Source organism: Bombus vancouverensis, chromosome 9 (assembly GCF_051014615.1).
Source record: "Bombus vancouverensis nearcticus chromosome 9, iyBomVanc1_principal, whole genome shotgun sequence".
Lineage (NCBI taxonomy): Eukaryota > Metazoa > Arthropoda > Insecta > Hymenoptera > Apidae > Bombus > Bombus vancouverensis.
In genome coordinates, this window is record NC_134919.1 from 5,776,158 (window position 1) to 5,803,596 (window position 27,439).

The window sequence follows — 27,439 nt, forward strand, 5'->3', positions numbered from 1 at the left end:
GTACATGTACCGTATGCTCGAGATAGCCAGCCATGTGGACATGGAGGAGGAAGCAAAGGTGGAATACATAGTGGATGGAATAATAGACGACGAGAACAATAAGGCTGTATTGTACGGCGCTACGTCAATCAAAGAGTTGAGGAAGAGGTTAGTAATGTACGAAGAGCAGAAGAGTCGCAGAGCAAAGTCGATTGTGAAGCCGGCTAAAACCCAGAAGAACGGGAAGCCCAGTCAATCTGTAGACGCAATGAAGAAAAGAAGATGCTTCATTTGCGGTAGTGAGGATCATCTAAGTGTTAAGTGTCCGGAGAGGGGAGAAGGTGTTAGGTGTTTCAAGTGCAGCGGATTTGGACATATTGCAGCGAGGTGTACGGCACAACCGAAAGAGACTTGCGTAGTGTCAAGATCCGAAAAGGGGAAGTATGTGAAGGAAGTGGCGATAGATGATTGTAGGTTTGTGGCATTAGTGGATACAGGTAGTAACCTTACGTTCATACGAGCGGATGAGTATGCGAGGTTAGGATCACCACCTCTGGGAAATTGCAAACTTAGGTTCGATGGTTTTGGTTCTGTTGGCAATAGTACCTGGGGCGAGTTTACAAGGGTAATGACGGTCGACGGGTACGACTTTACTGTCACCCTGCATGTTGTCTCGAATAAGGTAATGACAAGACACAGTCTACTCTTAGGTACCGATTTTTTAGACCAGGTAGAGTTGCGAGTCAAACGGGGCGAGGTGACATTTTTACGACTCGACGATCAGACCGACGGTCACGAGGACGCGCCGGATGTACTGAGGGTAAACGCGATAGAACAATCCGACCAGATCGATTTGTCACATGTACGAGAATCTCATTACCGTGAAGCGATTCGAGATATCGTTAGGGGGTATAGGCCGGAGAAGAAGCGAGACGTCGGAATAACCGAAAAAGTAGTTTTGGAAAGCGACAAGCCGGTAGCGCGAAGACCGCGAAGACTGGCGCCGTCGGAAAGAAAGGAAGAAGATGATTTGATGGAAGCGTGGACAAACGAGGGTGTCATCAAATCGTCAGACTTGGAGTATGCGAGTCCGATAGGTGTAGTTAGAAAGAAAGATTTGTGTGTGCGTGTGGCTAGATGGGCCTTGTTACTAGGCGAGATTAAGTATCAGGCGTGTCATCGGCCGGGGAAAAGTATGCAGCATGTAGATGCTCCGAGTAGGAACCCCCTGCCGAGCACTATGTATGTAACGGAGAGTGAAGACGGGCTGATTGCACGGTTGAGAAGGGCACAGAACAAGGACATTGAAGTCTGTAGGATTTTGGACGCCGCAACGTGCAGTCAGGCCGATGGGCAGGTAGTAAGAAACAATATTTTGTATAAGGAGTGTGAGGACGATGTGCTAATAGTAGTATCGAAGGCGATGCGGGCTCAGGTAGTCAGGCAAGCGCACGAGCGTGGGCATTTCGAGGTTACCAAAACAGAAGCTATGGTCAAGAAGGACTTCTGGTTCAAGGGGTTACGCGAAAGGGTCGAACACGTGGTATCCAACTGCCTTGACTGTAGCCTAACCGAACGAAACATAGGTAAGCTGGAAGGGAACCTGCGAAATTACAAGAAAAGAAGAAAGCGTGCGAAGCAGTACCTGAGGAAGGACCCGTGCACACCTCGATTTTATGAAACCTTGGGTCCTAAATGCCGAAAGTGACGCATCTGATGACAGCGAGATAGAAGGCAACATCTGAGGGCAGATGTTATTGCAGGATGGCCGAATGTAGTATCGTGGACGAAAGGCCTGGGAAATATCGGACGAACTATGAACAGTGTCGCGAGAGCCGAGGCGCCGTCGGGCCCATCAATGTGTCATCGGTCTTTTCAAGTGCATAGTTTCGTGGAAAAGACCTACGTGACCCTGGCCACGAGCGTCTGCGGAACACGTGTGCGGTGGGCCTAGGAAAAGGACAACAGAATGCGACAACGGCCAGAAAGGGTCAGTCGAGAAACAGAGTGTGAGTCGAGAACGAGAGTGCGAGCGGAGGAGCTGAGTGCGAGTTGAGCGGAGACGGAGGTTGCGAGTGGCGTTGCCGAGAGAGTGTGGATTGCGCTGTGTTCTGTACGTTTAGTATGAATAGTTCAAGTTAGGCCACAATCGTCTTTTCTGTCCGATTAACATCTCTATTGTCCACGTTTTGTAAACATATTACATCACGATATTACATATATATATATATATATATATATATATATATATATATAAATCAATATAAAATCAATATAAAATCAACATAAATCAATATAAAAATTAGTGTTATTAATTGTAATAACAGTTATCGCAATTGAGTAAATGATTTTAATTTATGTGCGTGTTCGAGTTTATGTGAATTAAAGCAAATTAATGAAAAACCATCCACTCTTATTGTACTAAGTAAATAAAATACGAGTTTAATATGAATTAAATAGAAAATTACATTTCTCTTAATTTCAGTATCGTATGAAAAATATAGTGTGTAGAAAAATGTTATGTTACTTATATACGTAAAAATGTCAACATAAATAAGAGAACCATTATCTTTACCTTAAACCAAATTGTTCTAAGAAATCAGCGGAGGAATATTATAACTTGTCTTTTTAACGAATGCACATAAAAATCTATGTTACTAATCGAATAGAACTCGAAAGAACTGCTTCAGGTGTTTGATAATTTACTGATGCTTTCAACTAACCGACTAAAAAGTGTTTGAAAATTCAATGAATTTAAACAGCTAAGCTTCATCGAATCGCTATGTTTGCAAAGCAAAACAAGCAGAATGACTACAATCACGAAAATCTTTTTTTAATCAACACTTTACGCTAACTGTAACTTTTATTATTTGTGTTTCAAAGTACGTATAAATATTGCAAAAACATAAGTGCAAAATATCACTGAAAGAGACTTCGTAGTTTGTTTATACCAAAGAAGTCGCAAAATAGAATTGGCTCTAAGAGAAGAGCGTATGCTACTGTGCAAATATCCTAAAATAAATTATACATCAGTAAGCTGAAACACCAGACTATGCAGATTGAAACGAAGTTTCAAATGAATATAATCAAATATCATTACTATTGAAAAACAATATTAAATAAAATTATTGTATCATACAAGATCATTGTAGTCGTTAGATTATGCAATATTTCATATTTGCATTAATTCAGTAATTAATGTACAAACAGATAATAAATATCATTTTCCAAAATATTTGTTTGAAGAAATATTATCCTTTATTATTATACAGTAATTCCATATAATATCATATTTAAAAATGAACCACCTGCTCCGTTTAAAAATAAACATACATATTCAATTTAGATCAAATTACCAAACAGACATAAGCCGATCTTTGTATCCTCATTCAGCAATCCATTAAAAATTCATTGACCGTGTGTTCGAAAGAAAATCTTTGGGTTCTGTACAGAAGAGCAATTCAAAGAGTAGAGAGCAGCGAAGTACTTTACTAGATGATCGTCACGTGCGAAACGTGACTGTCTGCTGATGTTGTCGAAACACGTGACCATGCTCAGCTATATATCTATTTAATAATCAGAACGAAAACCGAGTGCACTGTCTCATCGTTTCAACATTATCAAACTGTTCCCTCCCCTTGTACGATCCGTCGTCCCGTATCGATCTACACGAATAGTGTCAATAAGGAGCCATCAGATCCATTTACACGCGTTTATGCAGGACATGTCTTGTTGTAACGTGTCTAATATTAGCCTCAATCAGAGCCAATAAAGGAGAAAATAGCGCGACACGAGTACGCGCTATTATTTATCGTACGTAACGTACACGTGACGCGATTCTTCGTCAATATATAAAGGTATTTTGATCTTGAACGGAATTACATACCAAGCAGACATCCTCCAGAGCACGAACCATCGTCAGAGAACTTCGTGCTCTTTGATTTTATTCCTCGTAAGCTACATTCCATTTTCTGCTCATATATCAGCGCCGTATCTAACGTCGCGGACGTTAATTATATTCGCGGACATTTTACCGTAAATAACTGTAAAACCAAGTCATTCGTCGCGTAGGTATAAAAGGAAGAAGTAGGAGGAAACTTCCGTATCTTCGGAGCTGCTGAGAAACGAAGGTATCCAAAAGCTCTACGTTCGATGAGCTTAGTTAGAGGTAGTTTCAGAGAAGCTTAAGAATATTGGAAAAACTGGGATAAATCAAGAAATACATCGAGAATAAAAGAATTGGGGATATCGAGGAAGAATTTTGAAGAAATCGATCGACGAAGATATCAAGAAGCTACTTTCGATAAATCTACATATTTATAAAAGATCTACCTAGTCTTCGGATTTCAGAGAAACTTAAGAATAAATTAAGAAAATTTGAAAAAGTCAAACAACGAAAATATCAGAACTCCACGTTCAATAAAATTACAAATACTCTTCGGGGAAGTTGAAGAAGAAATGCGTAATCCAAGCACGCAGAAGATTCTCAAAGACGAAGAATGTTTCGAGATAATTCGTAAAAAACTTCACAAGGACTCGATGGAGGATTTCTCGCTGATAACTTACGAGGTAGTCCCTATAGACGAGGTAAACGGTTTCATGGGCCAATATTTTACTTTAAAAGCTACCGTAGCCTCGCCGCAATCGCCACTAGAAACAAAGAATATCAATTTCTTCACGAAACTACCGCCACCAATAACAAGTCCGCAGTACGATTTTATCCAACAATATGGTACATTCAAGAAGGAAGTTGCTCTTTATACGACAGTTTTCCCGGAGGTGTTAGATGGTCTGGATAAAAGATATATTCCAGAGTGCTTCCTTGGTTTAGAAGATGACGTAATTGTTCTAGAAGATATGGCCCACAGTGGCTACGAAATGCCCGATAAATATAAACCGTTTGATTTCGAACACTGCAAGATTTTGATGAAAACTCTGGCAAGATTTCACGCGAAGTCTTTGATTTTCGAAGAATTGTACCAGAAGAGTCTGCACGACGAGTTCTCTCATTGCATGCAAGAGACACTTTGGCCTTTGACGGATGGCAGAGCTAAAGCAATGTTCGACGCTGCTGTAAAAGGCATCGTTTCCCTGATAGACTTGATACCAAACTTGGATGAGGATCAGAAGAAGACGTTTAGCACAAAGGTTACTGACTTGTGCGTCGATCATGCGAATAAATTGCTGCCATCGATGAAACACAAGAATGTACTATGCCACGGAGATCTTTGGGCGAATAACATCTTGTTTAAATATGACATCGACGAGAAGCCTGCGGAGTGCTGTCTTATCGACTTTCAACTTGCAAGGTAATCGAGAGATATATTTTTGTAAAAATAATGGAAAGGATTTAATACAGTGGTTGCAAAAGGTATTCGTAGATGAAATTTCTTTTTAAGTTAGTGTTAGTTAGTATCTTTAAGCAGAGTATTTTTACATACAAGAATCAAATCTTAACGCATCAATTTCTTTCTCCTATTTTTCTTAAATATCTATCTTCCTTTCCTTAAATTAGATTCAAAATGTTTATTAAGAATTTATTAGTATACAGATGTAATAATAAATGTAGTCGTATATAAATTATAAATACTTTTTGCAACTACTCTGTATAAAACAATGAATAATATATTATTCTAATCATTTGTAATGTATCAGTATATATTATTTCTGATTGATAAATTAATTTTCATATATGAATCTCTCGGATGTTGATTACAATTCCACCTTTTAAATTCTAAATTTTATTACTCAGACAAAAAATAACAAAATAAAGGGCATACTTTCATAAATTTATTTATCAAAGTCCAAGGTAAATAAAACAAAAATATATTTGTGATCTTCTCTGCATATCGATGCATATTATGAAATTGATTACCATAACTTCATATAGTGATTCAAGTGATCAACAGTGATTCATATAAAGTGAAACGCAAATAAAACTAGATCAAAGTATGACAGACATTAATTTACCTGGTTTGGATAAATAAGAAACTGTCACAACTCATAACTCACACTTACAAAATGTATAAAAACGTTCGGGTGAAGTTCGTTAAAAGGTTCATCATATTTGTACATGCTTAAAGTAAAAAAAAAAATATATTTATAGCCAATACCAATACCAATAAACGTAAAAAGGGGTGATCTAAAATTAATTGTAATTCTTGCACACAACTTCATTATCTTACCATTATACTAAAATATCGCACTTCGTTCGAAAATTAAATCTCTTAACACAGCAATTTCTTTCTTCTCTTTTTTCAAATACCTGTTTCTCTGTTCTTAAATTAAATTGCATATTAAATATTATTGTTGCAGATACAATCCTCCGGCCCACGATATCCTATGTTTTCTTCAATTCACAACAACACGGGAACTCCGCGAAAAACACAGCGAAGAATTATTCAAGATCTACCACGAGTCAATGGCGAAAGCTCTGGAAGAAGCTGGCTTAGACATTTCCACCATCTTCCCTTGGACCGATTTTTCCGCATCCATCGAAGATTTACGAGTCATGTGTATCACACACGGTGTCTTAAACATTCCAATCATGTTATTAGAACCTCGAGCCGCTAGCAAATACTTCTCAGCCGAACCAGAACTTTTGGAGAACATTCTATATGTAGACAGAACGCCTTTGGTTTGCAAGCAGGTAGAAGATGTACCTCAATACAGAGACAGAATAATGGACGCTTTGCTAGAATTGTACGACCACGTAGCTGGTTAAAGAAACAAAATTTGATCAGACTGAATCGACATAACGGATATTAGAACTTCTATTCACTGTAGGCATCAGAGACACAACGCACCAACATTAGTCGCTAACTTGGAAAGTAAGCGGCGAGCACAGCGAAAGGTAGCTCCGAAAATTGGTAATATCGACCAATTCCATGCAACTCATTCGTATAATGCGGTAGGCATAATTACGGTGGCTTTTTTTTAACATTTCGCAGCTTTACTTTGATCTAATTCGAATAAACATTTGCTTAATTTAGTAGAGAATTATTTAATTAAAGAGATTACAGGAAAATTTTATTAATACGAGTGATTTCATTGTTCTGGAAGCTTAAATAATGCGGTAGGAATGATTTGGTGGTTTCTGAATTTTTATAATTTAACATTCATATGAACTTGATATTTTGCTAGAAAACGGATTATATGCGTATTAACCAATTTAATAGAATTCATTCCCTATTTGAAAAAGATATTATCAATACGAATCATCCTATTGATGCTCCTTGAAGCTTAAATAATAATAAAGGTAGAAATAATCAAGGTGGTTTTTATAGTTCTGTATTGACACGGCTTTAATTTGCCTCGTGGAAGAACGAGGAATATTAGAAGAACGTTTGTTGGTACAGGACGAGCAAAGATTATCTAGTACTTACTTTGTTTCGTATAACTAAAACATAGCTATGATTACACATATTTCGTTGAATCTAAATTTTGAAATGGGTATTTAGTTGCTGATGTTCGTCGTAAAAAATTATTCTATTATTGTACAGATAAGGTATTAATAAACAGTAATAACTACATAGTTCTTATCTCTTAAAATAAAATTAATATTAATAAACAAGATTTAATGAGTACGTTATTAGACAATCAGCACTAATCATCGATAGCCAAATTATCAGATAAAAGCTTAGTTTTACATTTAATGCAGAGATCTGAGGTTGTAATTGTTTTTATTGTAAGAATAATTATCGTTATTGAAATAAATAAAACTTGATACCAAATTGTGTTTCATTTTTGTATCTATTCGCTGTTAATTATGTACCTGTTATAAAAAAATAGGCAGAACGTAATTTATATTAAAAAAGTTAAAAACAATAGCTACATAAATTTAAAAAAATTCATAATTTTATATAAGTCAAATTTATTCCACTCTTGAAATTTGTCTGTGCAAAATCTACCTCCTATTATGTTATTCTTCAATTCTCCTGTATTTTTATACGAAGTTTAAGAATAATATCACGATTTTTGGTCTCCCATTTAGATATTAAAAAATGTTAAAATATTTAAAACAATATATGTTATTAAAAAGTGTACACTACACGGTTTGTATATATATATTTTCTCTCTTATATTAATTATAATAAGGTAAATTTCATACGTCACAACACACTGGATATAAAGAAACACCAAAGCTTACTTTTATGTATATAATTATTTATATCATCAATTATAATGAATATATAGTTATGTACAATATTGAATCTCATTCTTTAACAATAACATCAACAACATGATTAAACAACGTTCCTCATTGGTACACAAATTGTAAATGTACAGATAAAAAAGCATTAGATGAGGTCAATGAGGCATCGAAGGTGGCGTACGCTCAGCGCGCCTTAATTTTCTTTTTTTCTTCTCTTTATACATTTTATAATTCCCATATATATATTTCGAATCATTTTTGGTATTTTGTTCGATTTGTTTTTATTTCTCTTCTTTTTCCCTCCTGGTTTTTTTTCACATTTTTTTAGGTTCTTTTTTAACGTTAATTATATATACTTCGTTTAGATACACACGTCTCACATACACACAAATGCGCCACGTGTATCCGTGCGACGCACGAAAATACGATTACGGGTGATGATATCGATTGAATCGGTGCATGATTTAATTATTAAAGAGAGTGCATGAATAATTTGTATCTCGCGAGCAGCCAGGCACGAGTTCCTACCTTGTAAGAGTGAATCGAGTAATATTTAAAATAACAATCGTCTATTTTTCGTACGTGAAAGGTCAAACTAAAATTAACGGCCGTATTTTATAATTAATAAAGAAGAAACAAAAAGAAAAAGAAATAAGAAAGGAAAGTCAAAATTCGAAAGGATGTTCACTCGTTTGTCAAGTAAAATTCATCTGCCTGGCTAAACCCACGCGACGCAAATCTCGACCAATCATCTAAAACTCTACACAAGGCTCCGACAAATTTCATTTTTTTTTCTTTTTTTTAATCACTTAACGAACGATTTCCACAAAATCTAACGCGCAAACTTTTGTTTCGTATATAATCGCATCAAGGCGAGGCAGGGTCACCGAGAGTCCTCCATCTTGATTTAACGCGATTCTACAAGCCGCTAACTTCCTCAAACAATTAGTATGAAAAATTGACTGCTGTGAACAAACATTTTTCCCCAAAACAATATTCGTTCGATTACGAATTGTAATTTGTTTCGTTTATTTTTCTAAAGTGCGTGTCTTAAACTCGTTTCTTAAAACACTGATGCTCCTCGAGAAATCGAATTTTACGAAATCAAATAAGTAACACTAAACTGTCTTTCGATTTTCGTTCTTTCCTTCGCACGTATTTTCATCAATATGCTGATGAAAAATTAAGCGATTCGTTTATAATTATATACCCAGTCAGAGCTTTCGTTATCAGAGGATTCCTCGAAGATAAAAAGAAAAAGAGAAAGAAAATACAGGATAGTCCATTCAGCGGAGAACGATAACGCACAAATGAATTTTTGTAATTGTTCAAATGAAAACGCGATTCTCTTTCGCTCTCCTAACTATTTACTCTTTTGACTCACTTCCAGCTTCTTTTAATCTCCGTCATTTGATTTTCTACAAATACTGTTCTGAAATTTTGTTAAAACTATAATTTCAATTGCTTTATCATCTTTCACGATAGCGAATAAAATGAATTTGTACACAAATTAGAAAATAAACATATCTAGCATTCATATTTTTATATTAATATAAAATAACGAGTTACGTATGTAAAAATTGTGAATTAATGAATTCGTGTGTCGTTAATTTCTTAAATAAAAAGTGCTCTTTTACTGCTTTAACAGTGGATACTCAAAATAAAAAAAGCTTCGTCCACTAAACGTTCACTGACTCAATTTTCACATCGAACAAACCAAATATATAGTATATATATATATACTATACTGGGATAGGTCTTATCGTTTGATCTATCAAAATACAAAGAAAACTGAAAGCGTGTCAGTAACAGTAACAGTGCTCATCCCTGTTATAATCCTTAACATTACATTCGCAATTGATAAAAATAACGCATTAATTCCACATTAATAAAACATAGAAATTGATCGACGTTTTCTCGCAGATCTACGTATACTAAAGTAATAGAAAAAAAAAAATGAAAAAAGATATTTGGAAATCAGGAGCAACGAATGACACTTATTGCGGCTGATGCTGCACATTGTTTAGTATTATCATTTATACATCGATCAAGCTATCCGATTCGCACGCCTCACCGGCCCTTCTCGCCTTAATCGAGCCATATATAGAAAGTTATATACAACGATATAACACGAACTGCAGTGGCAGTGAATAGTGCATATGGATATTGCAAACAGTAGCAATGGCGGTGGCGGCGGCGACTCGTAATCGCGATACACGGCAGCGTCTACCACAGCTACTTTGTGTTTTCTCTTGTCCCCGATAATAATCGAACCGCTTCGTCCCATTTGCACATATATTTCTCTTTTTTAATCGATTAATGGTTAGTCTGATTTTTCATTGAACGATCGAGCACGGTAATCTGATGTTTTTTTTACATATATTTTCAGCGTATATCGTATTTGGTCGGATCACGCGATACCTTCATCCTTTGTTTTTGCACTCGTCATACTTCCGCACGCGCGAATCGTTTCCCCTGGTTTCCTTTCCCTCTTTTTTTCATTCCGCTTCGTACTCTTCTTTCTTCCCACGTATGTGCATCATTTTCATCGATGTGATAATCGCTTTTCTTTTCTCCCGTGTGGATTTCCCTTATCTGTGCGTCACGCGCGTGCACGCGCGCGCGCGCATGTGAGACAGAAAGAAAGGATGCGCGCGTATCCGCGTGTGTATGCTTTGTGTCTGTGAATCCATACCAGATTGTTTTTGTGATTGTGTTGCCATGTACATGCACTCGTACGTATCGTATGTGTATCATTACGTGTGCGTGTTTCAGTCATGGTTAGTGACAGAAAAAAGGGAGGGGCGGAGCGGGGGAAAGAGCAAGGAAGAAGTATTTGTGTATAGGTGTATCTGTGTATTTCCTTCCTTTGTTTTTATGTATGTATACCTTATTTGATCCGTCTTTGTTTTTTTGCTTCTTTACATACATACATATATATACATATACATGCATACAGACATATATACATACATACATACGTGTATACGTCTATGGATGTATGTACACATATGTACGTTCGTATGTACACACTCGTGTAGTTTCACAAAAATATATAAAAGAGAGTGTCTATGTATACATATATATGTGCATATATATCTGTAATGTATATATAGTCGTATCGATACATAGTCGATTAATACTCAAGTTGTGTGGAAAAAGGGTGTTTTTTTTCTTTTATCGTTAAATTATTATATATTCACACATATACATACATACATACATGCATACATATATACATACATACAGACATACATACATACATCCACGCATGCATACGCGTTTATGTATAGAATCTGTACAAAGTGCTTGATTGAGATTTTTTATATCGTTAGCCGCAAAAGAAGACACTCAAGGTAAAGTTTACACGTAATCCTGCAGTCCTGTTCGCACCTATCTCTTGTCGTAACGATGCCCGTTATCGTCTGCAAACTCTTCGGTCTAAAACTAAACGTACAGAGTGACTGTTACACCTATGACAGATTATAGCCCTTCCCTTAATCAAATATAAAGCGAAAACAAGAGAATATCATAACACATACAAAGAAGAAGGAAGTGAAGAAATATCGTGACGTATATCTACACATTCACTTATACCTGTTCCATTGAATGCAAATATAAAATATAGTGCTTCGTATTAATCGTTTCTATTACTTCACATGTACAATTTAATACCTCGCAAACGCCTTTAAATAAATTGCTAGATCTACGTATTACTCGTGTACATGTAAATAATCTAGACATTTCACTTCTCTGATGAAAATTCATACCATTAAATATGATACTAACTTTCAGCTGCACAATACATAGGAAGTTACGAATCACATCGTAACGTGAAAGGTGTGTCATTTAAATTACTTCGTTTATGGAATAAGAATATTGTTTCTTATTCGCAAGGTAGTTAAGAGAATCGTTTAATATAGAAACATAGAGGCACATTTGCAAAGAAAGTACGTAACCATAAGAAAAGTGAAATCATGTATCTCTATCGTCGGTATCCTTTCATTTTCCAAGTAAAAGCTATGATCTGTTCTAGTTACAGTTATCACCCTGTACATACGCATATACAGATACATGTACATATATGTATACATATTTCCATTTGCTCACAAGGCAAGATACAAAATCACGATACAGGAGACGAACACACGACTGTCTTGCAAAGTGAACAATGCATCTACATGAAAGGAACCAAAACGGTCCTGTCATTGCAGTTATATCTCAATCAATTGTTTCATATCTTCTATATCTTCCTCTTTCCTCCACGTTCCGCTTCTTTTTCTCTTTTTTTCTTTTTTGTCTTTGTTTTTATAGTTTACCGTCGAATGACAACATATTCACCTGTTCTGTACCTATTTACATATCCTGAATGAGCTACAGCGATGGTATACGTTAAGTCGCGAAGGCGATTACAATTCCTCAGCGATCAGCCTTGAAGATGTTCTCAAGCGTTTATAGTTAAGCTGTTTTGCTTCGCATTTGTTTTTTAAGTATTATTTCTTATCTTTTTTTTTTTTTGCTTGTTTTCTTCTGTACTTCTGTATTCTCCTGAAAGCATAGGGCGTGGAATTATAGTCACACACCGTTTTACGCTTCAGAATAAGCCCGTTCAGTCCTTATGCGGCCTTCAACATCGAAGACAATTAATAATTTCATGTCTTACGAAGATTTAGGAAGCTTAACGTGTAGCTACCCTCGGACCGTGTTTCATCATACCATATCCCGGTATCCCTTTGCCGTTTCTCTTCCTTTTTTTTATTTCCCTTGGCAGATTTTTATCCTTATCCTATCTTCTTCTTCTTCATTCGCTTCTTCTTCTTTCTTTCCTTCTTTATTTATCACTTGATGTTGTATTCCTTCTTTTATTTATTACACAACCAAGCCTCAACGTAGAAATGTTTCCGGTCACGATGTGAAAATAAATCACGTTAGCGATAAATAACAAGGAACAGAGAAATCTGCGGACACTATTAGAGGGAAACCGAATTCAGCTATACGAGTATTGACGAAATATATCACTGGCGACACATAACCAGCAGAAAAAACGGACGTGTTGATGATTCGTTCTATGGACGGGGTTTTGCGATTAATTCGTTGAGGGCATCGTATTGTAATGCCAGCCAATGAAGACTACAAGTCGATTCAGTAGGGACGACGGGCGGCATGATGCGTTTCCTTTGCGTAATTATATGTAGGAATAAGGTCCGTCTGTGAGGGCGCTACACAGCAACAGTCAGGAGGCGTCATCCTTTCCCCGAGCTCCTCTGCTCGGCTTGTATTCCAGACCTGGATCGAATTGCATCAGCACGAAAACCTGCAGGTTATAATATTATCATTAAAATAATAACTTTTAATAATAAACTTTTATATCTTAATCGTAAATAATTAAAATAATAATCAATCGAATAGTATAATCGGGTGATATCGAGTAATAGACATAGAAGCCCTTCGTACCTGATCTGTAGGCAATAACGTGAAGTCATCTGGAGGATTTGTAATGACGTATCGTTTAGAGGAAGCATCGCACGATGAGCTGGTATCTCGAAACCTAAAATTCAGTTACAAGTCAGCCGTGTGAAACACTCATAGCTTTCGAGACAACTTACGATTCTAAGCTAAATATTTATATGTATATACACATATGAACGATTAAAACTAAAACTATAGAACTAAAACTAAAACTAAACTAAACGCTGGCAACAGTAACTAAACACTAAACAAACAAGTGATACAAAGAGACAATCATAAAAAATGATGGGTATTTGTTGGATGAAGGCAACTTACGATCGTCGTTTCTTTTTTTTTTTTCGTGACGCGAAAACGCAAAATGCAAAAGTGTGCGGCAAAAAATCAAAAGTTATATAGTAAGTACAAGAATGATATAGTAAGAGAATAATCAATGGCAGTATAATCGCAGCAGCAAGATGAAAGATTCTTAGAGAAAAAGATATATATATGTATATATATAATATATGCGTATATTCTGTGTAGAGTAATCCAATAAATACCATCGAGAGAAGGAAAAAAGTCCGATACCTGTACCTGTACAGACCAATGCACAGCATTCCATACGACTTTAATGCTGCGACAAAGAGGTCACCGTACTTGCCTCCTTCGCCATATTGAGCCAATGGCCCGTCGTACAACGCGATTTGACCTACTCGACATCGATCTCTATTTGCCAGACTATCAGGTGTACTGTAAATAAATAAATAAGTCAATTGTGTATTATTCGAAATATGATACATTTTTATTGACACTGGTGTTAGTAAAAACACTTGGCATTGGTAAAAAGTATCATTAAAATAGTATGAAACATTTTTACACTATTGTCCGTAAATGGTTATAATGAGTACATGTTCTAACAATTAAATATTCAGATTCCTATGAGTATATGTAAATTTCGCTCCTCGGATGTTTCATTCGTCAGAGCATGCAACCACCGTAACCATAATCTTGGTTACGGATTGCATACTTAGAAGAGTTTATGTTTAAAATTATTATGTTTAAAATTAGCAAGCATCCCGTGAGTCGTGAAGAAGGATGTATGTGTCAAACTTTATCCGATTTACCTATAACCTCCTCGTAAACCTGCTCCTTCAGCGAGAATTAACTCTAACTCAGGCGTTGCTCCACCAGTGATTAGAGATCGAATTAAAGTCAGCGCGTTCTGGTTAAAGTACGTCTGTCACAGAAATAAAAGCAAGTATTACGATTAATATAAAGGTATAAGTTACAAAGTTGAAGCTTCTTTCTAAAGAATAATAAAATAAATGACAATAGAGTGATAAATGACCAACTGACGCTATCACGATCGTCTAATTTATATTTACAGAAAAATTCATATAATTTATTAGTAATTATATATTAGTAGTTAATATTTATACGACGCCACAGTAAGGTCTTTAGTCAAATGTTAACATTATAATGCTACTAACCGTCGACATTAATGAATCTAATACGCTGACGGCAAAGGCAGTACCGCAAGCAAACGGTTGGGTAAGGTACAGTTCTGTGTCCGGATCATCGTCGTCGTCCTGGTCAAGGAACTGCACGTTGCTATCATTTACGAGTTCTGTTAACAAAAACACGAAAATATAAATGGCGTATTAACTTCCTCAGTGATAATAAATCAATAAGAAAAACAATAAGTAAATTCTTTATCCTATATATGAAGATTTCAGCTGAGACATATTTTTCATCTTTCATTAAAGAGCAACTTCAAAATTCTATGTATTGCCAACTAATTATGCACTAATAACAATGCACATAGAAACTATGTTTGCACTTGATTTTGTGATTAAATATGTGTTTTTGTCAGCTTCTTGGACATTAAAAAAATATTAATGACATATGTTACGCAGACTAATATCAATCAAATTAAACTAATATTATTCGTTTCTTGCAAAAATATTCTTTTGTGAATCTATTTCCGAATACTGTATTATCTGTTTCCAAACAGCTTGTGTCTTCGAATCTGTCGCATTATTTTTCTTTTCAACAATTCTACGTTAAAATATTTTTACATAGCCACCAAGTGACGTGAAAATCGGAAGATCGACAAAGATAGATTCACATTCTTTTCGTGTAATGTTCATATAAAATAGTAAGTAAGGTGTACCTGTTATCATTGGCACGTTTGCTCCATAAACTGATCCCCGTCGCTGCAAAACGATTGGGCTGCCAACTGCGGTCAAATTACCTTGCTCATTATTTGCTGGAATTGCCACTTAATATTTAATGAAATGTACAAGATAGGATATAGGCAGTCGTTCAACTCGAAAGTTCATTAAAACACGAGCTTTATATTGAGAGGATATTACGAACCTTGGCTAAGCACTCCAATGGTGTCATCGAATGTCATAGCTTTGATATTAAGGGACGCGAGGATGGCTTCCTTGTCGGCGAGGGTGGGGTCATCGTTGCTAGGCACTTTAGCCGACAGGATACAACACATGTCGCACAGATTCACGTTAACGGCACGCAGATCTGCTCTGCTTAATGGTGAACCCTGTCACAGTACACGTAATTACATTGCAAATGCTCATTCTTAAATTCGGACACTTCTTTCTTCTTTTATAATATATTGTTGTTAAAAAGAATTATATTAGTTCGAAACGTTTGATCTTATATTGGGTTATAACACAAATTCGCCTTACATATATTATAATAAATATAATGAATATACAGGATAAATTTATGCAAAAATAAATAAACGGGATAAATAGTTACAATCGTATATTTGGGTCTATATGTTGTAAATATACAAAATTTCGCAAATTCATAAATTCTAGTAAAGCGGAAAATTTTTATTTTCACAGTGGCACAAACAAAATACAAATAAACTATGCAGAGGTATTTATTTAAAGTGTAATAGAAAACAATCTAAATAATCGAAGAAGATTTATGTTTTAGTATAGCAAAAGAAAGAAATTGAATAATTGAAGAAGATTTATATTATAATAATAAAAAAGTAATTAACAGTTAGTAATAATCAAAAAAGAAATTGAATAATTGTGAAAGATTTCTTACGTTTAACACCGAAATCTTTGGTAGATTCTGCAACATCTTCCACTCGCGGCGGATGTAATCCACAGACCCAACTATTACTACGTGTTTAAGCTCGTGGTAATGAAAATTGGAAGCTCGTAATGGCATGACAAGGTTTCTCAGTCCGATGAGAGGCGAGTCGGGATCGGCGAATAGGCAAACAACAACATGTCCATTTAGAACTGTCATCGCCGCCTGATTACGATCCAGTATGCAGTCTTCGAGGTTACGGGATGGACTCCAGTGGAACATACCCGTTGAATCGTACTTCATTTCGGTCTTTTCGAAATCGAAGTCCTTCGCCTGATCGTCGGCTATTCCGACTTGAAGACCACCGTTGTTATTCACGTTCGTACCGCCCGAGGCTCTGCTCGTCGGCCTAAAAATATAATTTTCACTTTTACTATACAGAAATCGCAGTTCATTTTTACTTGATTAAATAACAAAATAAATACTAGTAAAATACTAGATTTATATAATACGCGCAAGTAGATGTAATAACATCTTTCGTGACTAATTTTTTGTGTTTTTAGCTTTACTTCATCTCTTTAGCTGTATTCTATTCTATCCTATTAAAGCTAATAATCCTGAAATACTCAAGCGAATGAATACTAGTTGAAACTATAACTTAAGTAAGCAGTATAGTTATATAACTACTTATCCTTTGTTTTCCTTAATTATTTTACTATGTTTCCCCTAATAAATTAACTCATTAATTGCCAACTGTTATCTCTAAAGTAGTTGTTTCATATATATATTTTCTTAATTAACGAAAAATTCTCATTCAGAGATCGCGAGATGTCATGACAGTTAATGAGCGTGTGTATCTTAAACAGCAAAACTATTTCGATTATTGCAATATCTTACGTCGCAAATAAATGCCTTCCTGTATCTAGTATACAAATTGCCAGATAATCATGCGTGATATAATAGAATTAGTAAGTACATTAATTACATCATAACCGACAACGAACGAAAAATTAGATACATTCAACCTTAAAATACTCTCAAGATACTCTGCACTAGTTTATAAAATGGCCTGTGTTAATTTCATTGCAATTTACTACGGATTACTGGATATAAATAAATTTCTGCCTTTAGTAATTAATTAAAAGAAATTAGCGAAGTTAAGTTACACGAAAATGTAATTATACTCGCTGAATCGATTATGCTTTAAAATTGTAAATTGGATCGTTTACAACACAACTTCTTCGGACTCGTTGCCATTTTTTAAGATGAAACAAAAGTTTCAGTTTGCTGTAAGTGTTCATATACTCATGCAGATTAATTCATGAAATTCATTATAATGGTAGATATTTTTCATGCCTGTAGCAATTTAATTGATAGTTTATCGGTAAAGAGTGAAAATGTAGCAGAGAATAAAGCAAAATAAACAAAGCAAAAGTAACTACGAAATCACATGGAAGAGAAAGCTTGGAGAAGGTTCCGATCGTCAAAGAAAAATTTAATTTTTACATAAACAAGATAATTAGAAGAGGAAAATGATCGAAATACGCTGCAACATAAGCATTCGCATGCAATCTTGGCAAGCAGATTTCTATATTGCAAATATATTCAATCAAACGTATAGTGTAGAAGAAAGAACAGCGCGCTCAACGTGACAGTTAACGTAACAAAAGAAGCGTACATGAGCTTTTTGACTTCGTAGGCGAGATGGTAGCCAGGGTATGCGGACTCCTCTTGCGATCTGGAATCAGAAGGCATTTGAAACGTTGGATTCGTCGATTTGTAGACGCTCTTTTCTTCGTTCGCCATCGAATAACGTTAAATCATAACGATAAGGAAACAAGAATGAAAAAGTTCATTTATAAATAGCAATGACAATACATAATGATTTTCATGATTGGTTATGAAATTTGAAAATTTCGAATATTTGATTTCTTTTCATCTTTTCTTTTTTTCTTTAAAACGTAATGTACGACAAAATGATCCATTTCTGGATCAGTAACATTAAAAAATGAAAAAATATATAAATGTAAGAATTATGTAGCTTCCTCCATTGGAATTATCTGCTTTGATAAAGTTTGACATCTATTCTATATTGATCAAACAAATGTGAGGAATGGATATAATTGCAGTGTATTCATGGAAAAAAAATAAATACTAGGATAAATTCGTTGTCCTCGTTCTAAACAATGATCAACACAATAAGTGTGGTGCAAACAAGCGGATTTCATCATATAGGGATTTCTCACGTTTCAGCTGTACATATACAAAATTATAAAAGCACAGACAGCGGTCCTACCATAACAGGTAAAAGCTGGTCATTGGATATCGCGTAGGAAGAGGAAGAATTTATATTTCATGGGCTGCTATCAACTTGTTAACATGCGATATAATATTTTCGTGAGCCATCGAATAAAAGAGAGGAAATAAATGGAAAAGAAAATATTATACCTGAGTATTACATCGTGTAACTCTAACAATAATTATTTACTTTTTAACACGAGGAATATTAGATTTCGTAGAGATATCTCTAAATAAATCTATTATCCTCAGCTTTCTTCGGTATGAGCAACAATTTGAGTGACGGAAGTTGTTACGGTATTACGATATTAATTATATTAAAAATTAATTACAAAGAAATATATAATCTCATTACAACAAAAAACTCTGCTAAAACGTTACTATATTGGCTTTGTCCTCGTTTTATTTTTCGAGATACGTACGCTAGGAAATGTATCATCAATTAAAAGGATGTCTTCCACCAACTGTAAAAATTATACCTCTAATTCTGCATGTCACAGTTTGTTACGATACATGGACCCAATATACTGCTAGTTCGTAGCCATCACGAACTTTTGCGTGTTGCTAGAAGGATAAGGGGAAAACAGGGAATGTCTATTTTTAATGAATTTACGTTGTACAGCGCCTTTTATTGATAGCAATTCCCGCAGAAAAGTTCCGTTCTGGAACCGCAGAACAGTTTCAGAATATACTGCTTCGATAAAATTAATCGCAGGAAACTAAATAATGAACAAAACTGATCGTACAGTATGTAACCTGTTGCAAGATTACTTGAATTCATGAAGATGATTCTGGATCGCATGGAAGTTCTCTACCGAGAATAGTAATAATAGAATATTTATCGTCACTTATGTTGGATAACTTTTAAAAACATGCTGATTAAAGGAAGATAGATGCAAATATATCGTTGAAAGAATACTGTGTCAGACAGCGTAGTGCACTCTGTAAAGATAAATTACTTCATCGAAGATTCTTTTAACAGAGTAGTGTTCTTATATTTTGTGAGATGAATCGCTTCGAGTAATTGCTTCGACGTTCCATTAGGTTATTCAAAGTACATGATTTAAAATGATTTCATGATGGTATTGCAAAATGTATATGATTTTGTTAGCGACTAAAAACAAACATCTTACGATGTATATGCAACGATGAATTTTGTTCGACTTACGTATTAAGAGTGAACTAAACGATGTACAGCTTGAATAACCCATTGTATACAGCTTAAGAAAATTGTGTGGAAATAAAAGCTCGAGTCGTTCTACTCGTGCAAATAGAGGAGAAACAGGATCAACCGTAAAGTTCGTACAATAGTGAGAGTGCTTAGATGCAGACAGAGAAGTCACCAGGAAAAATTCACCACGAACTGCTGTTGTAATTGTGTACATATACTTTGTTACTATATAACAACCGAATATATTAAATCACACTTTATATAATTATGCTTGTATGTATATATAGTGACCACATCTAATTAAACTTTGAGTGCACAAGAATTACTTTTTAACGTAAAATAAATAAACACAGGATAATTTTGCGGTGAAACAAAATTTGAAAATAAAATTCCAGCAACATTAATTCTATTTTTTTTTTTTTCGATCGATGAGTTCAATAGTTAACGTGTAATTAATTCTCAGTAGTGAAATTCGCACGCTGTTTGTTAATGTGTAATGAAATATTTATGGCAAGTGATTAAAAAATGCGAACAATGAAGAGCGAATGCAAGGACGATGCACGTCCATGTTGTACACATTAAAGAGAGGATTAGATCTAAATTAAAACGAATACCTCTGATTGTACGGTTGATTTGGACTGGATAAACTGTCGTTCGTCGCTCGATTCACATTCGGTTTCACCTTATTCACCTGCTTTGTTGAATTCATCATGGTCATCCCGACGGAATTCCGGTGATTTCTCATCGCTGTAACACGATAATATAATATTATACGCACATGTATATATGACCAGTATTTATATTTTTATTAATTATTATGTATAATACTGGCCACGATTATTAAAACACCTACTTTGCGTGGACAAAATTGTCTAGACATTTGGTACAAACTGAATGGTTTACGCTACTTTCATTTTCTAATTATTTTATTATAAATCTGTTCTTTTCCTGCTTATAATGTAAAATTTATCAAATAGATTTATCAAATAGTTGCTTTCCAACGTGGGAAATTCATTTCAAAAGTATATTAAATATATTAAATAGTGTAAAATGTGTTGAACCTTTTCAGTGTAAGTACGATAAGTGCATAGATGTTCTAATATTTTTAGCCGACACTGTAGCTATATAATATTATATTTCTAATGGATATAGATGTTTGTTTGTAATTACCGTTTGGATCATCTCGGTCGCGACTGATCTCACCTAAAATTCGTAAATTAGAATTAAATTCTGTATAAATATATATTTTTTAACGTAGCTAATAGACAAAGCAACAATGATTAAGACAAATTACTCAGTGCCACGCTGATCGTGGCCTAACTTCGTTTGTTATAACGCAGTTTACTTTTTATCGACAAGAGCCTATAGCCTCATGCTTACTTACACGCGTACTTCGTTCGAAATTTTCCGCACGTGCCATCTTTTCAATTTTGAATAACTAGAATTGCTATGGACTGGCAAAGTACTTATGGTTTTCAAGAATATGTCAATTACACATGTACTGTTATATTGGCAAATGAAAAAAAAACATTCTTGCTCTATTAAAGTTACGCTAATACTGTAGAAGTTGCATCACATTAAAGAAAATTCGACGAATATTATCCTTTGAAAATAATAGTTTAAGAATGATCATTTGATAATAAAATTCCCTTATTTATTTGAAATTATAAAAATTATTTCTGTATTTTTATTATTTTTTTAAGTCACTTTTCAAATAAATTGGCGGTTGATGTTATTATTGATAAATCATAAAATACAGTGAAAACATTCATGAATATTTATTTTCCACTTATTTGCTGATAAAATTTCTTAAATCTCAAAAATATGACAATCATAATAATATTAACATTATGTTATTGATATACTACCACTCTTAAAACAAATAACGTTTACAGTTAACAATATTCATGCATTAAATGATCTATTATTAAAATATCAATTGATTCATTTCTGAATACAGAACACATTTTTCTTCTGAATATAAAAAAAAAACTCGCGTGCTAAAATTTTGTAACGAGGACCTTCTTAAAAGAAAATCTGACGTATCGATGAAAACCAAGAAACATTCACGAACGCAAGCAATTTCTAGCCATCGTGGCACGCGCCATTTGCATAAGTCAAGAAAAAAAAATTAGCATTTGTCTTGTTAACACCACCTATATTTAATAAATTTAAAAAATGAAACGATCAAAAATATGAAAAAATTGTGCTGTGTCTAATATTACCATAAGAAATAAATAAGAAATTATACGGTGTCTGTTTATCTACCGTGCTTTCTACAACTATCAATTTGTTCATTTTACACTCGATATTAAAAATTACACAAATAAAACGCATAATATGTAAATGACAATAAACTATAGAATATACTGAGGACATATGCGAGTCACACATATCAAAGAAGAAATATCGAAAAAGTATTTCTAAGCATCCTAAACCAAATAATATAATCTACATAGAACACAGAAAATTCCATCGTAAAGATCGAATATCACTCAAAATTTCTGAATTCAAACAGCATTTCTCAAACTATCCACGAAATTTACGTGTTGTAAATTCTTCTATATACTTTTCCTCGCTGAATAATTGATTTCTATCATACGTATAGTGTTTAGTTTTGTAAGAAAGTTAAAGAGTGAGAAACGCTGATATCTTTAAATTCCTGCTTCACTACTTACGCAGACGAACACCAGCGAATGTTTTGCATATTTTGCACAAATTACATGGAAAGGTATGTTTGTCGCGGATAAGGTTATCAAGCTTTCGGATTGACTTTCTTTCCTGCACTATTACGTTACCGAATTGTCCGAGTCAATTCTTAAATATAAATGACTCAAGCTATTTATCAATATTTTATTACCTCGAATTATTAGTTAGTTAGCACTCAAGTTAAATAACCAATTCTGTATACTGAAAAGTATACGACGCTCAATTATAACATTTCCTGTGATAAAAATTTCAAATAAATTAAGTGACTCATATTATTCGAAATTATTTGAAATTATAAATAATTACTTTGCACTCGAGATATATAACTAATTATATATAAAATGTATATGAGAATTATAATATTTCCTATGGCTGAAACTTCAAATAAATTAATCATTGTGTTTTGTCTATAAACCGATGTTGCTTCGAAACTATAATAATCAGTAGAACCAAATTAAAACGAAACATAATCGATGCTAGAGTCTAGTAACTATGAAACTCTATGATGATCGTACGTTTTTATAATAAATCACAGTGGTTTTTGCAGAAAACATTGAAACTAAAGACGAAAGAAACGGAAAGAAAAAAGATTATGTGTCGTCTAATATGATTGCATGGTTAGAACTAAAGTTAAACTACAAAAAAGTTGACTACGTTTGTAGGAAATTAATAAAACTGATAACATAAGATGCAAACTATAACGTATCTACTGTAGCTGCATGCACTCATCGAAACCGGAGAAAGTAGTCAATAACGAGATCGTGATATAATCAATGTTTCAATTTCAAAAATATAATTTGATTCATTTTATAAATTTAAATTCCTCTCTACTTTCTCCAAAATCGAAATGAAAATATTAGTAGCGCGCTTTTAGATACATATTCCATATATATTTAGAAACAGTGCTGGAGTTTTTTAAATTGAAATTTCTCATGTAGGTACTATTGAAACCTCATTGTTATCATTAACTTTTATATAAAAGTTTCGAAAAATATTTTCGTTCTTTCTCGATGTAGTAACTGGAAACAATTGTTTAATATGATCATTATCTTTTGAATGAAATTCAATTAATAATAATACAATAAATTTGAAAACATTTGAGAAATTTGTAACATTATCAGTACTCTTTATGGAGTTGACGGTTCATATAACTTTATAATATAAATATATTTTTCATGCTACATATCCTTCTAGCTTGCAATTTATTTAACTTCGCTATTGCAAATACTTCGTTTATTTGCGATATTATACCAACAGGTAGTGTTTATAAATCTATAAACTAATAAATATTAGATATATCGTTATTATCAATCATACATAAATTTGATAAAAATATCATAATCAAAAATTGCAAAAAAATCAGTGATAAAAGCATACCTTCCTGGTTTGAAAGTTATAATTCAAATTGTTACTCTATTACACATTATTATTTATTTCTCATTTGCTACCTGTAACTTCGTATGTATTTTAAGCATGTATCGACAGTTTTTAAACAATCATTCCAGTTCAGATCTAAAAATATTTGAAACCCGGCACTGTTAGAAAAACAAAATCAGTCGAAAATGTCATCATGTTGAATCCCTAGAAAAAAGTAAAAAATCAGTCGATGAAGCGTATTCGTCATGATGCATAGAAAAGAAAAATCAAGTAATAAACAGAAAACAAGAAAGAACATCAGAAAACCGAGTGCAGATACTTGTTAAAAAAAAAAGTGTTAATCGAGAGAGCGAAGCACTTTCTTTCGTGAAGCAGCTCTTCGCGTTCCTTCGTCCAAGAGACTGAAAGCGATTGATTACAGTATACCCGTATAATCATGTGGTTCATCAAAATTAAGAAGGGCAGCTTGCAAAAATTGTAGCACGGTTTTGATTTGAGGTGTAACTGTACCTCTTACGTGAACCATCTTGGGCAGTTCTGGCGGAGTGAATGTGGGGGGAGGATGGTGGTCGTCTGTAACAAACCACTACATATGTTAGCTACCCTAATTACCTAAGGCCTAGTTCGCTACACTATCGCTACCACTGGCCATTCCTATGCTTGCGCTTCGATTAATTAAACTTTAGCTCCGTTCCAGCCATTTATCGATTTTTACAAATTGTTCATTCCACGAGAGAAGAGCTTTAGATTATATTTTCTAATTGATTCTTCTTAATTTTCCATTCATGAAGAGAGTGTCGTTGTATGATAATTTTTAATCGATTTTGAACAATTTTTCATTCGCAAATTGAGGATTATTTGATTATTTTTAATCAATTTTTTTAATTTTCTCATTTATAAAGAGAATAACATTTGATTGCTATTTGAATTTTTGCACATCAATAAAATTAATCTTGCTACTATTGTAATTATATAATTACAATAGTAGCTATATTATATAATTACAATAGTAGCTAGATATCAACTGTATAACGTTGATTATGCAGAATATTATTCTGTATATTATTGAAATTATTTTTCCATGCGATATTATTCGAATATTTCGAAATACATACGTCATTGTTTGAATAAAAGGAAAATATTAACAATTATTCTGTATCCATGTTAGACTGATAGAAGAGATCGGCAAGTAACCCTTATCATTATATCAAGGTACATACAGATTGAACTATTTGTAATGTTAATTCTCTATCTTTTCGCTACGTGCTTGCGTGAAGAATCGAAAGCAGAAATTTTTTAAACGAGCACATTTTTTCTAACGTGTAACACATGTATGTACCAGGTATTATATGTATGTACCACCTATTTACATAATAGTTTATTAACTAATAATACTGGTGGAGTAACAACTTACAAGTCTTAGCCATGGATTTCTTTTTAATACGTTTACAATTATAAAGAAAATCAACAAAATTTTCATTCGGAAAATTTATTTATAAAACTGTAACAAACTTATTGACAGATAAAGAATTTATTTACTGGTAACTTGTAACTTGTGATTAATAGTAGCAAATAAAATTTTACTAATAATATTAGTTCAATTATGCAGTTGGCCTAAGAAACAAATTATATGCAAAGAAATAATTATAAAAGAATATAATTTGTGGAGAAATAAAGACTTACATAGCCAGTCTACATTTTGCAAACAGAATAACGTTTCTATTATCCCTGACTGGAACAGAGCTTATTCTAATTAAACAATTGTAAGTAATCTAGTCGAGATATTACTTTGAAATCTTCTGTTTTGAAGATTGCTGCTCGTTGCAACGCGGACGAGTCCAGAAGTAAAGGAGACACTATTCAATTGTGCACGATATTAAAACAGGACAAAAAACAATCTGTACATCGTAAATCTCCTCCGCGTTGTACAAATGTAGCCTAAAGTAGTGGCGAACTATATACACGTTCTCGTAATAAAACTTGGAAGCACTGTGCACAGACAATACTGATTTCATGCTAAAATTCACAGAGGTAAAGAATGAAAATCGAAGAAATACAGAGAAATTAATTTTCTATATAAAATAAATGAAACGATTTTTTTTTTGTTAACTGATTATAGTAGAAAAATAAAAATATTATCTTTACCTCTGACAAACTATATATTCTATTCTACCATTCTATGATTACGTAGACATGCAGTAATAACTTCTTACGATGTGAATATTTACTCGATATTGCAAGTGCAGTCTTTGATAGATATAAACTCGTGCGATAGATTGGGAAATTCGTGAGAGTATTCGAAAATATTGTTAAATTTCTACCGTGTCAAAGCAAAGTTACAAAAGGGGAGATATCGTCGGTGGTGTAGAACTAATGTGAAACTCGTCGTTTGCAAAACTATTCGCGAATCGAATGCAGCTCTTTATCTTGTGAGCACTTTTCTTTTGCCATTGGCGTCGTTAAGCTCCTAACATAAGCTTAACTTGACCGAGGGAGGGAAACTGTAGCGCGTGTAAAAGGTCACTTTATACTCTTGCCATGGCGTAGATCATTTTACAGCATTTAATTGATTCTTAAATTTCGATGTTTATTGGTATAAGATACGTGGAATATAAAGTATAGAATATTTATTGTACAATAATAGAGAAAAATCCTTTATTTTTCGAGTCTAGTACTTTCTTCTTTCTTTCTTTTTATTATTTACTGTGATATCAATTACTAGAATACTTATTAGCGATATCATTTGAAATGTATATGTTGAATTTTATGATTCTTAGAAAAGATTGGTTTACTTGAGAAAACCAGTTGTAATGTTTGTTTGAACTTTTTTAATTTATCTTTTATAAAAAAGGAATTAATATGAGATTGACTACAGTAATTTTTGTGTTGTATCAATTACACACGTATATGATACGTGACTATAGTGATATGTGATTATAGTGGCACATGATGATAACTTTAAAGTACAAAAATTCATTTCATGTTCTATGGTAATGAGTCTTTCCCATTAATATACAGGGTGGTTGGTAACTGGTGGTACAAGCGAAAAGGGGGTGATCCTACGCGAAAAAAGAAATCGAAAATATAGAATAAAAATCTTTCGTTTGAGGCTTTGTTTTCGAGAAAATCGACTTTGAATTTTCGCTCGGTACGCGTGCACTTTATCACGTCTCGTTGTAACGGATCTCACTGTAGATTATTGTCTCGATGGAAAAATTAAAAAAAAAAAA

The 27,439-nt window shown here is 33.8% G+C and overlaps 2 protein-coding genes across 33 annotated transcripts in view; one reads left to right on the forward strand and one right to left on the reverse strand.

Annotated features, from left to right (window-relative positions):
- The first annotated feature begins 3,849 nt into the window (after positions 1-3,849).
- On the forward strand, positions 3,850-7,712 carry LOC117163631 (uncharacterized). 2 transcript variants are annotated; one of them, XM_076621679.1, is made up of 3 exons: positions 3,865-3,931; positions 4,051-5,288; positions 6,295-7,712. In XM_076621679.1, the coding sequence occupies exons 2-3, from the start codon at positions 4,438-4,440 to the stop codon at positions 6,701-6,703; spliced, it is 1,260 nt and encodes a 419-aa protein (XP_076477794.1). In that variant the 5' UTR covers positions 3,865-3,931; positions 4,051-4,437; the 3' UTR covers positions 6,704-7,712. The 2 variants fall into 2 exon arrangements, with proteins under 2 accessions (XP_033202005.1, XP_076477794.1); XM_033346114.2 differs by having other exon boundaries at positions 3,850-5,288.
- Positions 7,713-8,124: 412 nt separating this feature from the next.
- Positions 8,125-27,439, reverse strand: part of slo (calcium-activated potassium channel slo) — a 107,925-nt gene continuing 88,610 nt past the window's right edge. For 19 of the 31 annotated variants that reach the window (XM_076621666.1, XM_076621665.1, XM_076621664.1 and 16 more), the window contains 12 exons: positions 24,720-24,782; positions 21,294-21,326; positions 20,738-20,870; positions 18,333-18,392; positions 16,667-17,063; positions 15,962-16,145; positions 15,756-15,851; positions 15,073-15,209; positions 14,707-14,819; positions 14,171-14,332; positions 13,589-13,682; positions 8,125-13,448 (listed from right to left, as the gene is read on the reverse strand). In XM_076621666.1, the coding sequence (XP_076477781.1) occupies positions 13,368-13,448; positions 13,589-13,682; positions 14,171-14,332; positions 14,707-14,819; positions 15,073-15,209; positions 15,756-15,851; positions 15,962-16,145; positions 16,667-17,063; positions 18,333-18,392; positions 20,738-20,870; positions 21,294-21,326; positions 24,720-24,782 (1,553 nt within the window). In that variant the 3' untranslated portion in view covers positions 8,125-13,367. The remainder of the gene's footprint in view (positions 13,449-13,588; positions 13,683-14,170; positions 14,333-14,706; positions 14,820-15,072; positions 15,210-15,755; positions 15,852-15,961; positions 16,146-16,666; positions 17,064-18,332; positions 18,393-20,737; positions 20,871-21,293; positions 21,327-24,719; positions 24,783-27,439) is intronic. The other 12 variants (XM_076621678.1, XM_033346107.2, XM_033346108.2 and 9 more) reach the window with 5 other exon arrangements.

Bases quoted from the DNA above. Each gene is read 5' to 3' on its own strand.
- LOC117163631 (XM_033346114.2), top strand. From the start codon at position 4,438: ATGCGTAATCCAAGCACGCAGAAGATTCTCAAAGACGAAGAATGTTTC. The intron at 5,289-6,294 runs GTAATCGAGAGA...TTATTGTTGCAG, and splicing joins ATCGACTTTCAACTTGCAAG to ATACAATCCTCCGGCCCACG.